Consider the following 16,323-nt stretch of genomic DNA (forward strand, 5'->3'; position numbering starts at 1 on the left):
ATCCCAAATAACTGAGCGCTCTCCCCATCATACGCAGCATTGAACCATCCTGATAGTCTCCTTAATGCTGGAATATTTTCCCACCGTTCCTGGTGTCGGTGTTAGATAAGATGAGATAAAACGATATTGATCCCGAGGAAATTATTGCACGGTTGCAAAACTGCAGAATGGCTTGACACGTAGCGTACACGCGGATCTCAGATCCCCGATAAGACGACCGATCAAGTCAGCAGTTGGCTCCGGCGCTCCGGCTCCGGCGCTCCGGCAAAATGACTGTTTTCAATCTACCGCCGAGCACAAGCGGGTATTACGGACCTCGATCCTGTGTCTGTGAATCCGCAGAATGGTTCCCGACTGCTCTTTCCAACCCCGATCCTAATCTTTCTATGACATATTACAGGGTGTGATGAGCTCAGTAATCACCGGTTGTGCCGCCGCCATTAGCCGCTGTGACGTTGTCGTCTGTCCCGCACTAAACGACCCGTTGCTACGATGATTGGCAGTGTGAAAGCTCCCGACTATCAACCTCGTCCTGGTTGGAAAGGGACTTTTTCTTTTTTGACCGGTTAATATTTGCCCTCTACAAATATGTCCTCTAACGTACAGTAGAGTAGAGTAGAGTAGAGGGTTCAGCCCCCACATGTGACCATGTGCTGTTCGCTATCTAGCGGAGTTTAGCTACACCCCCAGAGTCCAAGATGGCGGCCCATTCGTTGCAATGAAGTTGCTCAATCAGCGCATACGCCGAAAAAGTGTTTGACTTCCGCATTAATGGACCCATCAAGCAAAAAAGAGCATAACTGTTCAGTAGAACGATTGCCTATGAATCACGTTTCAGGTCACAGTCGTCCTGTCAGCCATTTCAGAGGCGTTTATTTTTGTATTGCGGTCTGTGGGAAAAATGCTTTTTTGGGCCCATGGGCTTTTTTTTGCTGCAGTACCTCGAGTATCCACTGGGAGAAATCGGCGCGCTGCCACATTGCCAGTCCGGTATCCAGTTCTTATAATCATACATCCATGTTCAGCTCCCACATGTGACCATACGCTGTTCGCTGTCTAGCGGGATTTAGTTATTCAAATCTTGAACGTGTAAAATTTCCCTCCTCCCGCCTCTTTAATCTGCATGTGTCCGCGCGGATTATACCTTTTTTCTGTCTCTCGCCCCCCCTTGTCACTTTCACCTTGCATTCTCTCCCAGATACTGGACTAATTCCAGATCTCTGGCTCCCTCTCCGCCGGCAGCCCGCAGCTCGTGCAGCTCAACCTTTTGTCCCTATTATTCTGCCTTCCCTTTCTTATTCATCGTCGGCTTAACCTCAACTCTTTTCCCTTGTTTCCTCCGTAAGGTCATTTTCTTACTGCGCTGAGCCAGCAGACGCCCTGTCTCCTCGGCTACACATTCAAGACGACGACCAACAAAAAAAGCAATCGCGAGCGACTAACTCTTTCACAGGGTGTGTCGTTAGTAGGGTTTAACCCTGGAGCTCAGTCAAGCTGCGGGCCAAGATGTCGGCGTGAGTCTGCTGAAAATATCAATAAGTTAGACCACTGTTGCGTTTTTCTTCTGCAAGCCAGTTGATGTTCTCAGACGCACAGTGTCAATGTTTGACAGCCAAATGCTGGAATATCTAGACAGCGTAAGATTAGATGGCCAACAAGTTTACACACTTACAATTACTTAGGACACGTAGAGTACTCAGCACTGACACATCTCAGATTCTTTTTTCTTCTTCTTCTTCTTCTTCTTGGTGACCCTCAGCCTCTGCTCGAGCCTTGTATGAATCCTTTGAATGTCTCGGGGTTTGACACCAGAAAAAAAAACAAAAAAACGACCTGTCACAATCACCGTCTTTAGAATGAACAGCGGGTTCAAAGTGGAATTGTGAATGGAGCTCGTCCGCCAATCGATGTTAATGAAACTGAAGCAAGTCGGCCCCTCTGGAAAGCTGCCAGCTGGGAAATAAGCACCTGATCGCTCTTCCACTTTCACAGGGACTGTCGTCGCTTCATTTGTGCAGTATTGTTTGGGCAAATCTCTGGCAAACAATAAGACGCTGACGCGCTCTGATTGTTCTGTCTCTGAGGGTCGAACGCGGAAACGTGTCAAAACTGTGTCGCTTTTCCTAAGTTATTATATCTGTGTCCTTCCTAATCGCTCGGGGACGACCGTTTTCCAATCCCGCAAAGGTTTTTCTCCTCTTATCTCCTGCATGCGTGTGTGAGGCACAAGATATAATCAGATTTGCTTGTGGCTTTGCATCCCAGTTCTGATGAGGAGGGGGGGAGCCTCTGTATGGAGGAAACGGGTTCTCGCAGTTTTCCTTCCTTCTCTTTCACTCCCTCCATACATCTCTCCGCAGTCGAGCCTCACGCAATCCTCCGCTGGGGTGGAGGAGAGTGGTGGAGGGTATAAAGCAGTGGCTCGGTGGCGGGGGGAGGGGTAAATAGAGCATGTCCACAATGTAAAGGAGAAATTTCAGCGCTACCCCGTCCCTGGGGAGCGATGGTGTGAAAAGTAGGCTGGGCTCGGTGCCTGCGAGTGACTCAAACTTCCTCGGACAGGTCGCAGAGATGCTTGAGAGTCTGTGTGTGCCTGTGTGTGTGTGTGTGTGTGTGAGAGAGACAGAGAGCGCAGCTGGCAGTGTGTGTAATTGACCGTGGTAATGCACATTATAAGTAACAGCTACGGATTGCAAGGCGAGGAGTTATGGCGGCTGAGGCCTTTTCAAAAGAGCAACAACAGCGTTAATGCTGCAGTGCAGATCCTCTTTTAGGCTGCCATGCTTGTAAAGTGGCGAAAGATGCTAAAAATGTATCTATGTATGCATGCGTGTGTGTGCGTGCGTGCAAATACAGACAGGACCTTTCTTTTGTGTCGTGTGTGTCTGTGTGTGTGTGTGTGTGTGTGTGTGTGTGTGTGTGTGTCATGACGCAGTGCATGAAGCCAGAGTGCTGTGCAAGTAATAGCTTTGCTCGGGCTGGATAATTAGTTGAATGCTGATTTCTTCAGGACTCCCATAGGAACAGTGCCACCAAGGCTAAATATCACCCACTGAAGTGGTGCTTATCTCTCTGTGTGGGCTGGAGGGGGGGGTAGGTAGCAGGTCTATACACGTGTGTGTGTGTGTGTGTGTGTGTGTGTGTGTGTGTGAGAGAGAATGTCCGTACATGTGGACACTTTGCCTTTGTGCAAATGTGCATTGGCAACTTATCCCCCCCCCCCCCCCCCCTATTTGCAGCATCTATCGCTCCTTTTGTGTGTCATCGCTAACCTACATTGTGAGGCAAAGCTGTCAGCCTCTCATTCTTGTATGACAGTAAAAGTACATCGCCGCGCTGTGAGACGAGAGCATATTTCTGGACCCTTGATTTTTTTTATTTTTTTTATATATATATATTTTGGCTTGTGTGTCTGTTTGCAGGAGCTCCAGTTTGAGCGGCTAACCAGGGAGCTGGAAGTGGAGAGGCAGATTGTGGCCAGTCAGCTGGAAAGATGCAGACTCGGGGCCGAGTCGCCAGGCGCTGGTAGCAGCAGGTAATGCGGAGACACACGCGCGGACACGTGTGTGCGCACACACGCACACACATACACTCAAACGCGGGCACGCACGCCTGGGCAGTCACAATCCAACACATGGCTCCTACATCCTTCACAGCATGGACCGTTCTCCATAGTGTAACCTTATGGTGCGGTGACGGAACGACCGTGTGTGCCTGCATCTGATTGGACTGCACGTGCATTTCCTCCTCATGTTCAGTGCAGCATATTGGCCTGAATAATATAATACAATCATATAAGGTTTCATAATAAGTTTATTGAACTTTAATTTCTCATAGCAGCACAAAATAGCAATTAAAGATCACCAGATAAACAGAATACTTAGCCCCCTGTTTGAAGCCTTTGCTGAAAAATGCTTGGTTTTAGCCTCCTGCTAAAGCTAATAATGCCTGATGCCATTTGAAACACTGCGCAATGGTGTTTAAAAATACTCAAACTAAAAGTAGAAATGTCACCTCAGTAAATATAGAATGATCATGATGTTAATGACTCTTTTCCATAACCTTTTGATTGGTTGAAGCTTGCGATTGCCTTTCATGACATCACAAAGGGCTGGCATCCAGATCCAGTCAGTGTCTCCTGGAATGCAGAGCAAGCGACAAAAAAACCAAAAACACTGTTGAATGTTTTGCAGGCGTTGTTAAGAACATAAAATGACTAAAGTGAATCCAGCATGAAGTGGGACCTTTAAACTGCGATTTTTTTTTTTTTTTTTTTTTTTTTTTAAAAAGGAAAAAAGGCGATGAAAGCGTGTGTGCGGATGTGCTCAAAGGTGTGGAGTGTTGTTTGCCCAGTCAGGCGGCACCGTTGGCGCGGGAGCCGAGCGTGGAAGTCCCTTTTGAGTCTGTTCGGGGAAACTAATTCCCACTTCATCAGCTGCGGCGGCGATCATCACACCTCAGTGGCCACACATTCTGTCCTGTCTGCTGCAGCTCAGACGTGTCACTTCCATTCGTACGGCTCAATATGGCGCCGAGGACCTCAGAAAGTGTCCCACACTGATCTTGCGTTAGCTCTCCGCCGCCGCGTCAAACGCGGGACCGGTTGCGGCGAGTGCGAGTCAAGATAGAAATCATTGTTGTGAATGTGAAGACTTGTGAATGTGTTTGTTTTAAAATGTACAAGGCCGTTCCCTCTGCTGCGTTCCCGTTTTCTGGCAGCATTTACGAAGTGGGTAATGCACGTGACTTTTTCTTTTTTTAATTCCTGATTTAAAAAAAAAAGTAATTTACCGAAGTGGCAAGGGAAATTAGAATAGAGGTTAATCGACTGTGACTTCGAAGAGATTGCTTAATGGTCAGATTTTTAAGGGGCTATTACTAAGATGGTTGCTTTCAGGTAATTTGCTTGTTTGAAGGACAGCAGAGCGAAATAGTGAAAAAAAAAAAAAAATGAAGGTTTTTATAACGTAGTGAACCAAAAACACCCAGTCTCACCGTTTCACAGCCAAATGCAAAGTTTGAATGTTGGAGACCTGGGGGTGAGACCGGCTTCGTCATCTCGGTGCCCCGCTGCTGCAGAAGGTGTCGGTTACTGTGATGACACGGTGGAAGCTTGATGATCCCCCACCCCAACCACAGCAATCAGCGTGGGGCAGCTGTGTTGTGCGCACACACACGCAGGCACCATGACTCACCATGGCTCATGTACACCTGCATGGCAAAGAGGAGACACGCATGCATCTTAAGAGGAGAACAAAGAGCCTAAGAAACACTTCAAAAACAGCATTGTGTGGTGTTAATATTAATGAGTGTTTTAACAGCAAGTGTCAGCTCTGGGTCTCACCGAATTGGCCGCTGTGCAACAAGGATAAACACACAATACTTGGCCCGAGTAGCGGCAGCTGTGATCTCGTTCAGCTTTTTGATCATTCACCCACCCCCCCACCCCCCACCTCCTACCCACCCCACCCTCCTCCTGAGAGAGCGTTTATGCTCTCCAACCTACATAAAAGCAAAAAGCACCCCTCTATTATCGGCATACTGTGGCGTTCAAGAGTTAGATGATCCATTTCCCCTTTCCCACCTTATTTCATTATAGCGATGCTGGTAGAGAGCAACTTGACTGCTTCCCAAAAGGGCCTGAGCGACGGCACCCTCAAAATACTCCCCTTTTACTTTCATTTCCCCATCGAGTCGCGCTGCGGCTTGGACCTCCATTTCATCAACCGCATCTACACAATCATGTCACACATCTATGTTTGGAAATGAATGGACCCTGCCATGAATTTTAGAATAATTATAGTGCAGGCAGCAGTGTCTGTGTTTACTGAAAATAGTGACTTCCTGTAGAGGTACCTGCTATTTGATTTAAAACAAGAGACTTTGGCTCATTGTCTTCACTGATTGGATGAGAGAAAATCTGTACTTTTAGTATTTGGCTTCACAACAACATGTAGAAATCGCTGATCGGTTGTTGGGCTCAATAATAATAATGAAAAATTATGTTTCCCCACAAGTTTTTAGGCCTTTTTTTTAGATGTTGCAAAGCCTGTTTTTGGGTGAATTTTGCGTTTGAGTCTCTCATTATTAGTTTAAATGATTGAAATTGAAAACAATTGACCAGGTTTGTCTTTGAGAAGTTTCACACTCTGGGACACTAGCGAGTGCGAGCCCCGTCACGTTTTCCCTCGAGGGCACCAGAATCCAGCCTCCATTCACCGTCACAATAGAAAGACGCGTCGTACTGGCTTCACGCTTTGTTAAAAGCAGGGCGACGCCAATAAAACAGCCGTCGCCGGCTATTTGTGTGTGAATGGAGATTATCTCTGAGCTCAATAGCTCCGCAGGACGACCGTAGTAGAAGTGGGGACACTTGCTGCGTTGGGAGTGGCTGCATTTCACGACGCCTCCAGGATAGGACTGGAGTGCTGGACCACCCGCCTTCATTTGGATGAGCTCACCAGGGGATGGATATCAGACTCCGCCTCGTGCATGCCCCCCCCCCCCTCCTTTCTGAAAGATGCAGCATCACGCTAGTCCATCTTGCTGCTGTGGTTGAAGTGGTTTAAACTCGCTTTGTTCTGAAAGCTGTGATACTTCAAGCCTTTCTTCTGAGTCACAACTAGATGGAAAGCGCCTGTGGTCTCACCATCAGGTGCTTTGAAGGTGATTATCGGGTACACGGCGGCCTTCGTTGACTCCCCGGCTGTAGGGATAATCAACCTTGAAAAGTGGCCCTGAAAAATGGAAGATGACTTTCATTTCCTGAGGTCAGAAATAAAAACATGGAGGGGAAAGCTGTCAGACGGCTGTTGAAATTGCATTTTATTTCGCTACAGAGGCCTCGTTAGCGCCGTAATATATTGGGTGAAGCCGAGTGCGACTCACATCTCCTTTTGACACCTACATCCTTCTTGGAATCATACTTTATGTTCGTTAAGACTTTGGAGTGAAGGGCACGAGGATACAAAGCGTGCTCTGAAGCCGGGAACCGGGCTGACCTCGCTTTTCCGCTTGTTCATTGACATATGGACGACATTCAGGGAAACAAGGTTCTATTGGAGAGGCAGGAGAGAGTCGTAAAGACAGACGACACGTGGCAAGGTGTTGAATTAACCTGCGTGAAAAGTCAAAGTGGCACCAGGAGATTTTCACTACTTACTGATTAGTCAATGTGTCACATTGTAAACCATGTTTTTTCTCCACCGCCTCCTCTCCACATCAGTACCATGGATTCCTCATGTCAGGGTTTAGTTGCTGGATAACCTTGTGTTTGTAAGTCCAGTTGCTGTGGAGTGAGGCGGAACTGTGGAGTGAGACGGAACTGCACAAAGTTCTGCTGTGTTTCTGTATTTTTGTTTCCTGTGTGACTTTCCTCTTGACGCCAAGTTTAAACCCTTCCCACTCTTCAGTTCTGCTCCACACTTTGACAGTGAAGGTCCCATATTGTGCAGTACACACTTTACAAGTCGTTTCCATCAACAACAGTAGTGTGTTGCTGTGTTCCTTCTCATTGAACTCCTGAGAAAAGATAACGTCAGTCAGTCAGCAAATTTCTGAAAAAGGCCCAACCTGATTCTCGAAAACGTCCCCCTGTGATGTCACAAAGGAATGCTGATACCTCTCGCAGATTTTTGACACCCCACCCCCCCGCCCATCCCCCGTTCCAGGTGTTTTCTCCACCCTGAGCCCCCCGGCCCTCCTCCTCTGGGGCCGCCGTCTTCGTCTTTGCTATCCTTGGCCTCATCCAATCAATTTTCCTCCGTCGCCTAGCGTCTCATGTGCGCAACACTGCAACGCTGATGCACGTACGCCGGGCATGTACGCTCGTCAAGGCTGCGAGCTTTTAAAGCCATTGTGCGCAAACATCCCCGATGATCTCTTGCGATTCGCTGCAGGGGTCGCTCTGCTCACTTTCAGGCCGTTTGCACGTTATTTTTCTCGGGACGTTCAGTAGCTGCTGGAGAAGAGCCGGCCTGCGGTCCTCTCTTGTCTCGCTTTATTATGATTTTTGACGAAACCCTGTCACCGCGTGTGCCTTGGGGTCGCCATAAACACAGATGACAGGGGCGGACTTCTGATTTGTAAACATCAAGCGTTATGAACCTCGAGCTGTTTCAGCGATCGCCATCTGTGACCTTGCAGTGGAGGTCCCCGGGAGAGGAAATATTACACTGCGGCGTCGCCTCCTCCAGATGAATTCACTCACATACAGTGCATTTGACTGACTCTGCTGCCAATGTGCTCACTTCTTCTCCCTCTGTCTGTTTCATTGTCCACACAGCTCGTCGGAGAAGTCCCTGCCCTGGAGAACAGCAGGTACGTCAGCTCGGCGTGAAAGTGACCAATGAAAAGTAGCGACGTCTTTGGCTGCATGCGCGATGCATATTAGTAATTAAACATTTTAAACATTTGCCAGATCATTTTTGTGTGTTTTTAAAGATGTTGGCTGCATCAGAGGCGCAACCAGTGGAAGTGATTTTGTTGTTTATTGAACACAAAATAAGAACACTTAATTCTAGTAGTTGTTGTGCTCCTGTGTTGCAAGGGACAAAGTCATTCTGCTGACACACCCACTAGTGAGCTGGACGGTAATTGTTGACGACTGCACTAAAATAAACTGCACTTGCAAACTCAAGACCAATTCTGAGCACAGTACAATACATCACAAATGCAGGAGGTGTCCAATAACCTTTTTCCACACCAGTGTATGTGCACGTGTCACTAAAGTGTATTTCTTTGAAGCACAAACAACCACAACAATGTTAAATGAGTGATATTTAAAAGTTTATGTCCCACTGGTTATTACATACTGTATACAGTGTTTAATTTATTGTCATATAACATCATTAATGTGCAGCCATTCAGCAGCTGTCAGCATTAACGATAAAACTTTCTTTAGAAGTGCTACTGCATGCTGTTTTCTTTAGAGGTTCCAGCAAACCCAGGTTCCTCCAAACCAGGATGACTCTTCAGGCCATGGAAATCCGGTTCTGATGTTTGTGTGAAAAAGACATAAAAACAAATGACAGGAGGCGAATCAAGGATACTCCAGTCCATAGAAACGCAGCCGCTGCCAAATATTGGCAGAAGGGACGGTGCGTGTTTGCGCATGCACGAGCAGGTTCCCAGGAAAGGACGCGTGTGTTGTGGCTGTAATATTTATACGGCCGCTATCGTCCCTCCCTCAGACCGCTCCGTGTTTGTTTAGCCCAGATCGCCCTTTTAAAGGCTGCGCGGCGCAGAACAGATAATGAATTGAATATACTAATGTATTTCATGGCTTATTAATTGCGTAGTGGAACTTAGCGATTTTTCTGCAATGGTCATTAATCTTTTATTGTCAATCCCATCAGAAGAGGCCTCCGGGGGGGGAGGAGAGGGTTCGAGTTGTACCGACGCACCGGGAATATTAATACCGCCGCCGTTTTCTCATTTGCTGCCCCCCTGCCCCCCACTCCCATACATTTCCTCACTGAATGGATTTGATAAGTGTTGCAGCAGGGACAGGGACTAATCACAATTACTGTTTTCCTTTCTATTGATTTTTCATTGTACTGTAGATGATGAATGGTCATCAGATGTGCTAATGTGCTTTCCTCCCTTCCGCCCCAATTTTTCGATGAATTTAAAGAGCGGCTGTGTGGCACAGGGTCATAATGGGCGCTGTTCCGTGTGGGGAGTCCTTGTGGGCACAAGACGTGGCTGAGTGTCTGGAGTCAAAGTGTTGCTGACTGAACAAACAAACATCTGAGCCGCGGGAAACGTCGATGCGGTCGCGCCTCGCCTCCGCAAGGACCAAAAGACAAATAGGCCGGAGCGGTGAAAAAAAGTTTTCTCACTTTCTGCGTCGCCTCCTTTTTCGTCTGGAAGTTTATTCCCTTTCCGCTCTGATAGTCGAACCTGTCAGAGTCATTTTTTCACAGTCTTATAGTAGAATGGATGTGCAAGACCGGGGAAGTTGTTCTTTAGTCTTTGGGAGAAATAATTTGTGAAAATTATACCCGATGAGTTTATATACTAATGTCGAAAACAGTATTTTTACGTACCATTCATTATTTTTTGGGGGGAATTCAGCGTATGGATCTTGCGCAGTTGATCAGCCAAACAAACTGTATGGTTCTCAACAAAGCTGCATATTTAGCCCTCTGTTTGCAGCCTCAAGCAAAAACAATTAGTTTTAATCTCCTGACACTGTTTAGGTGGTTCTACGTTGACAAGACGACATAAAAAAACATGGGTGGAGCGAACATCTGGCCGATTGGTAGCCAGGAGTCGTGCCAGTGAAGGATCAGTGCCCTTTGTGACATCACAAAGAGCTGGAGACATTGGCAAAAGAAGCAGTCTGGGTTTCATGAGACACGTGCGCACTCTTCCAGATGGGTCACATTATAAACGGAGCTATCAACACTGATGTCTTTTGCCACGTGACGTTAACGCAGAGACGACTGATGGTCACATCCGTCACTGGATATTGGAAGCCGTCGTCATCCATTGAAGAAAGAAAATAAGCTTCTTCTTCTTCTTCCTCTCTGTTTCTTCCACTCCCTCCCTTGTCTTTGACATCTCATTCGTCAGACAGGGTCACGGCTCGGTATTAAAAAAAAAAAAAAGGCGGGGGGGGGGGGGCAAACCCTGTGGTGAGACGACCCGCTGTGTACCAGACACTGAGTCACAGCCAGAATGGATGAAGGCAAAAGATTTGCTCAGTCAGGTCATCTTTTATGATTAAAGGGCCCAATAAACGCTGTTTGACGCTGCAGAACTGCCCGTTTGTTGCGCTCTAAATACTCGTAACAACCCTCCCGTACCACCCAAAGTAAGATTTATCAGATCTATGGCCACTGTCCAGTAGGTGGCGGGTCATAAATAAGGATTTTAGGCAATGTAAAGGTTTGAGTTTTGTCATTCGAGCGCAGGCGCTCGGCGTTGAAGACGCTCGATGACGTGACTCGGTGAGTCAAAAGTAGCCCGAGTCCCATCTGTGAGTCCCTCCAGAGGAGGAAGTGCACGGTGTCAGGTTGTCACACCCATCAGGCCAGTCAGTGTCTGTCCAAGCAGATCTAGTCAGCAGGTCAGCTCACGGAGCAAGACAGGTTTCTTTTCCCACAGGGATTCAACTGTCTCTGTCGCTCTTTCTCGTGCTGACCAACCAGGGCATTGCTGCTGCTGCTGCTGCTGCTGCTGCTGCTGCTGCTTATTGTCCTGGTGTTTGCAGTCCTGCCCATTCATGCTGGTCACAGCTAACAAGGTTTCAATTGTGGGGGGAATGAACACAAACTGGAGCATTAGAGAGCTAATTCCACTTCCCTTGCGCCACCCTGGTCGTCACGCCGGCTGAGAGCAGGAAGGACAGTGGTGGAAAGAGCCGAGTGTCGCCCAGTGTGACATTTAAAAAATGCACAAACAAACAGAAAAAAATAGCCATTGTTTTTCTCCGAACTGGCAGCCTTTTGCCAGCTGTCATTCAAGCCCCTAAAAATCTGCGACTGTTTCCTTCCACTGCCTCTGACTCCCTCTGTCTGTCTCCCCCTCCCCTGCCGTGTCATCCCCAGATGTCTCCGCCTCGGGGGACGCCAAGTCTCGGCTGACTGACAGCTCGCACTCGCCCGGCTACCGCATGAGGACGGGGTCGTCGGAGCAGGCGTCTCTCTACTCGCCAGAGCAGGCGTCCCTCCATGAAAGTGAGGGTCTGTTGTTACCTTCCTTCCATCACCATCATCATCTTCGTGGTCGTCGTCGTTTCTCCTCTCATCCCCCGTCTCTGTCTCTTTAAGTTGTTTAGCCGCTGCCGCTCAGCCCCGTTGTTTTTAAGTGACATTGTATAAATTGCATAGATGTCTTGAATTTTGACAGATGGATCTTTGCACATTGTGAATCCCGATACGCTGTCCCAAGATGCACTGTCTTGCGGGCTAGATCTTTTTTTCTCATTTAACGACCATTTATCATTATTACTTGCTGTCTGCACACAAGGAAAAATTCCCCCCTTTTTTTATTTTGTTGCCTGTCTTCTCCTTCTCCTTCTTCTTTTCTCTCCTCTGTGTTTCATTTCCCCGCCGCAGGGTCAGCGGGGAATTCGCACAGCTCCGCGCAAATGAACTCGTACTCGGACAGCGGCTACCAGGACGCCAGCAGCGGCTACCACAGCAGCCAGAACATGGGCAAGGCCGAGCTGAGGATCCAGCACTCCTTCCCCGGCGCCTGCACCGGCACCCTGGGGAGGAGCGCCAGGGCCGAGGGCCAGGCTTCAGCACAGGTACGGCTAATTGCTGTGTGTTATATGGAACCATCAGCCTGGTGAGGGACTCAAAAAATTGTAAAGGGACGGAAAAGTTTGCAAGGCCACCAAGAGGACCTTCTCTCTATCGAATCCAAGCAGACTTACTGTTGACACTGTTTAAGGCTTGTGATTGGTGGTCGGCGGCAATAGCGAGCGTTTATGTAAAGGAACAGGAAGTGTTTTTCCAAAAAAAAGGCAGGAGGAAAACCAAAACGTGCAAGATTTGAACAGATGCAAGCAGAAGTTTTGTCACAACTTGAAAGCATCCGTTTGCTTATGGAATCCAGTGGCATCTCAACGTGGCCAATCACTGGGAGGTTGGCAAAATGGATAACTCAGATTTGAAAGTTAATGCCGCCGCCATGGAAGGATAGCAGCAACACTATATGGTTGCTTTTTGGTTTGTGCATTTTCTTAAATTAATCGAGAATGAATTAAGTGGCAAACTAGGGTGCATTGTTCTGTGTAGCTAATGACAAAAAGCACAGAAGCTACACAGTATTACCGCAACATGACCCCGCCCCATGCAGCGTCGTACCACACATACCACTGTGTAACCACATGGCACTTCCCCACCCAGCGTCAAGGAGGTTGTGGGGGGCGGAGGGGACGAGGCAGAATAATTGTGGCCCTGAGAAGAAGAAAAAAAAAAAATCCTCGGCCTGGAATGAATTAGTGTCATGCGACGTGAGGCCGTGTAGCCTGTCAGCGTCGCCGGCAAAGTCGATGAAAGCCGTCCAGTGGGACACGAGCGCTTAATGATTTTGCAGGCGCGGAGAGAACAAAGCGCGTGGGTCCATATGTGACATCCGTCTCTGTCCTGGCAGGCTGCTGTGACGGCGGCGGCGGCGGCGCCGGGCCGGGCCATGCGGAGGGTCAGCTCAGTGCCTTCTCGCTCCCACTCGCCGGCCTACGCCAGCAGCGTGTCGCCGTCCCGCGGCTCCCTGCGCGCCTCGGCCAGCAGCGCCTACGGCTCACCGGTGGTGGCCGAGCCCAAGCCCCTCTCCAGCATCTTCTCCACCACGCTGCCCTCTGCCGCCCACCGCGCCGGCTCCACCGGCGGCAGCGGCGGCTCGCCCTACTCCACGCAGAGGAACTCGCCCGCCGCGCTGCGCCGCATGGGCTCCAGCAACTCTCGCTCGGGCAGCGGCAGCCGCAACACCTCCCCCTACCAGGCGGCGGCGGCGGTTTCGGTGGTCTCGGCCGGGCGGATGGGTTCGCCTCTGACCATGGTGGACGGCGTGACCCCGCCGCTGACCAAGCAGCCCAGCCACTCGTCGTCGCCCGTCCGGGCCAGTATGACAGCGGTGCCGCAGCACTACAGCTCCACGCTGCCCCGCTCCTTGATGCACAGCACCGACCCCTACGGACCGCAGAGTTACGACGTCTACGAGAGGATGGCGAGACCCAGCAGCCTCACAGGTGCAGGACACACACACACACACACACACACACACACACACACACAGACAACTCCATGGTGGGCCTGTTTTCTAACTGTTACAGTTTTGTATTACCGTCTTGTAGTGAGTGCACCCTTTACACTCCTTTCCCCTTTTCATTGTTTTGCTAGTGTTCCCATTAGTGCACAGCTGGCTAAATTACCGCGTGTCATTGCGTGTTTCCGCGTGGTGCAAGGGGCCTGGATAATTACTCGCATTGTGGTCTATAAATACCGCAGAGAAAACACAGAGCGGCAATTTCGGTGGTTTAAAAAAAAGGCCGACTCGGTTACACAGCTAGTCAGTTGTCGAGACAAATAGTCCCCAAAATGTATTTATTCATTTTTGTTTTTTTGCCGGTCTACAGTAAGTCTTATACACTGAAGCAAATTCTCTCAGAAATTGTTGTAGTGTATGTATATAAGCTGGATAAACAGAGGACTGGTCACAGATCATGTAGCACTGCTGTCTGAAAGGAACAGGCTAAGAAATTCACTCGCCAGACTAATAAATGGCAACGGTTTATTTTGCGTTTGACATAAATGTTCGTCCCTACCCATATTTAAGGCTGTGCAGCGAGCTTTATGGTAATTCAAACAGGTTGATAGTCTTATTAATGAAAAAAAAAACATTGATGATGGATGTGATGATTTAAAGAGTTTCCCTCCATGCGCTTTTTTTTTTTTTAAGAACTAGGCATAAAAAAACTGTCGGTCTGTTCAGTTGTCTGGCCAAACAGGCATTTTTTTCCCCCCTCCACTATAAAGCCAAACATACTGTATAATAAAGATGCCAGTCGGTGCTGATTGATGCTCAGCCTTCACTTTCAAGACAGATAGGAAAACAAGCTTTAGAGGTCCCAGCGGATCTGTTCGTGGAGTGCGTGTCGCATGTTTGAGTGGCCTACAGTAGCGATGCCAGAAAAAAAGGACTTTGATTATAATGCATACCACAGTCTTTGTTGCGTATCAGTGCCTTTTTTTCTGGTCCCAGTGTGTACGAAGGCTTTCCAGCCGCAGGAGGAAGAGATGTAGGCCTTGACAGCGGCTGCGAGCGCCGTTCCACTCAATCTAAGGACATTTCTGTTTCCCTCCCTCCGGAGTCCAGACGCTAGAAACATTTTAGCCAGCGCACCACTTTATTTTGTCGAAAGCTTAATGGACTATGTTCTGCTTTGCCTCATGCTGCCCGATTTCCTCAGATGCCCTGGTTGATGATGACGTTCAAGGTGAACATGCCCGCTTCTCATTGTACACGTAATGCATACAGCTGCATGCGCATGTTTCTTTGTTTTTTATTTAATTACGTTTAATTACGTTTGTGTTGTTGTTTTTTTATTGGTGAAAGTGTTGTTTCCGTTGGTTGCTGGTACCTTTGCATGTGTCCATTTGAGTGTGTTAAGTTCAAGTTTTACAGGCACCAGTAGTAAAAGTGACTTACTATTACTGCTTCTCCTCTTTTTTTGCTGCAGATGGCAAAGACATTGAAGCCAACAATCCATTATACAAAAATGCGCACAGTGACATTAATGGCTGATTAACATATGCCTCTGTAGCTAGGGTTATGTTAGCGAGCTAGCAGACACTAGCGTTTGCGAGCACTTTATTACCACTAGCTTTTTTTTCTATTACCCCCAAAGATGGCGCAAAACCTAAATATCGCAATAAAAACAGGTGATGAAAACACCTAAACTACGAAAAACCTCTCAAATATGGCTAAAAGGTTGTGACGCTCTCATGAGGTGCTTTTTCAGACGTATCCATATTGAGGTATATCGCAAAAGAGTAAAAACACTTTTTTCGCATTTACACGTCAGCGGACGTGACAAACAAAAGCCAAGATTTTCCGAGAATTTTTTTTTTTTACGGTTTATGTGCTTCACACCAGTCAATGGAAACACCAGCAAATGGCAATTGTACTTTGTTGAAATTTTAGAAATATCGCTTTTATTTTGGGAAAAACTGTCATGGAAATGCAGCTACTGTAACCAATACAGTGTTTGTTGAGGGTGTGACAAGCTGTGGCTGTGAAAAGCAAGCCAATTTTTACTTGAGAGGAAAAGCCTTCTGCCACACGTTGGTTTTCAGGTATATTTATGGTTCTGGTGCGGCGGCAGATGTATCAAACAGGGCAATGAGTGATGGCGACTCGGGCCGACCCCAACGGCTCGTCAATCCCTGTCCTGTAAGCACCACGACGCCAGCCACTTGAAAAAATAGAACCTCACCTGTCCTTCTTTCCCGTGCCGTCTCGCTGCCCTCTTTCTCCCACACAAACACTCCAGTGGAGCATCACCTCCAACACAGCCATTTGTCTGGAGTACTGCACGAGCCATAGGGAGAGGAAATTGTCGAATCACATGATCAGAGCACCGAAACAACCTTGGTGTTGTTTCTGTCGGCGGACTCCATCAAAACACGCTTTTTCCCAGCCTCCCTTTGGCCTCTGACGGATTTTTAACACTCCCCTCATTTTATCCTCCATGGACTTCCATGCATCACCGTCTCCATCTCTCTTCTCTCTTCTCCCTCCCTCTTTTCCTCCCAGCGGCCCACCTGTCTCGCCCCTGAGGAAGCCCGACTTCCCTGCCTGCGCCGC

At 48.2% G+C, this 16,323-nt stretch overlaps 1 protein-coding gene across 9 annotated transcripts in view; it reads left to right on the forward strand.

Annotated features, from left to right (window-relative positions):
- Window positions 1–16,323, forward strand: part of LOC142897778 (plakophilin-4-like) — a 65,763-nt gene that overhangs the window by 25,602 nt on the left and 23,838 nt on the right. For 4 of the 9 annotated variants that reach the window (XM_076040336.1, XM_076040335.1, XM_076040339.1 and 1 more), the window contains 6 exons: window positions 3,423–3,535; window positions 8,285–8,319; window positions 11,556–11,690; window positions 12,066–12,259; window positions 13,111–13,705; window positions 14,927–14,953. In XM_076040336.1, coding sequence (XP_075896451.1) covers window positions 3,423–3,535; window positions 8,285–8,319; window positions 11,556–11,690; window positions 12,066–12,259; window positions 13,111–13,705; window positions 14,927–14,953 — 1,099 coding nt within the window. The remainder of the gene's footprint in view (window positions 1–3,422; window positions 3,536–8,284; window positions 8,320–11,555; window positions 11,691–12,065; window positions 12,260–13,110; window positions 13,706–14,926; window positions 14,954–16,323) is intronic. The other 5 variants (XM_076040337.1, XM_076040341.1, XM_076040338.1 and 2 more) reach the window with 3 other exon arrangements.

This window comes from Nelusetta ayraudi, unplaced genomic scaffold (assembly GCF_046127955.1).
Source record: "Nelusetta ayraudi isolate G7.1 ecotype Tasmania unplaced genomic scaffold, CSIRO-AGI_Nayr_v1 ptg000060l, whole genome shotgun sequence".
NCBI lineage: Eukaryota > Metazoa > Chordata > Actinopteri > Tetraodontiformes > Monacanthidae > Nelusetta > Nelusetta ayraudi.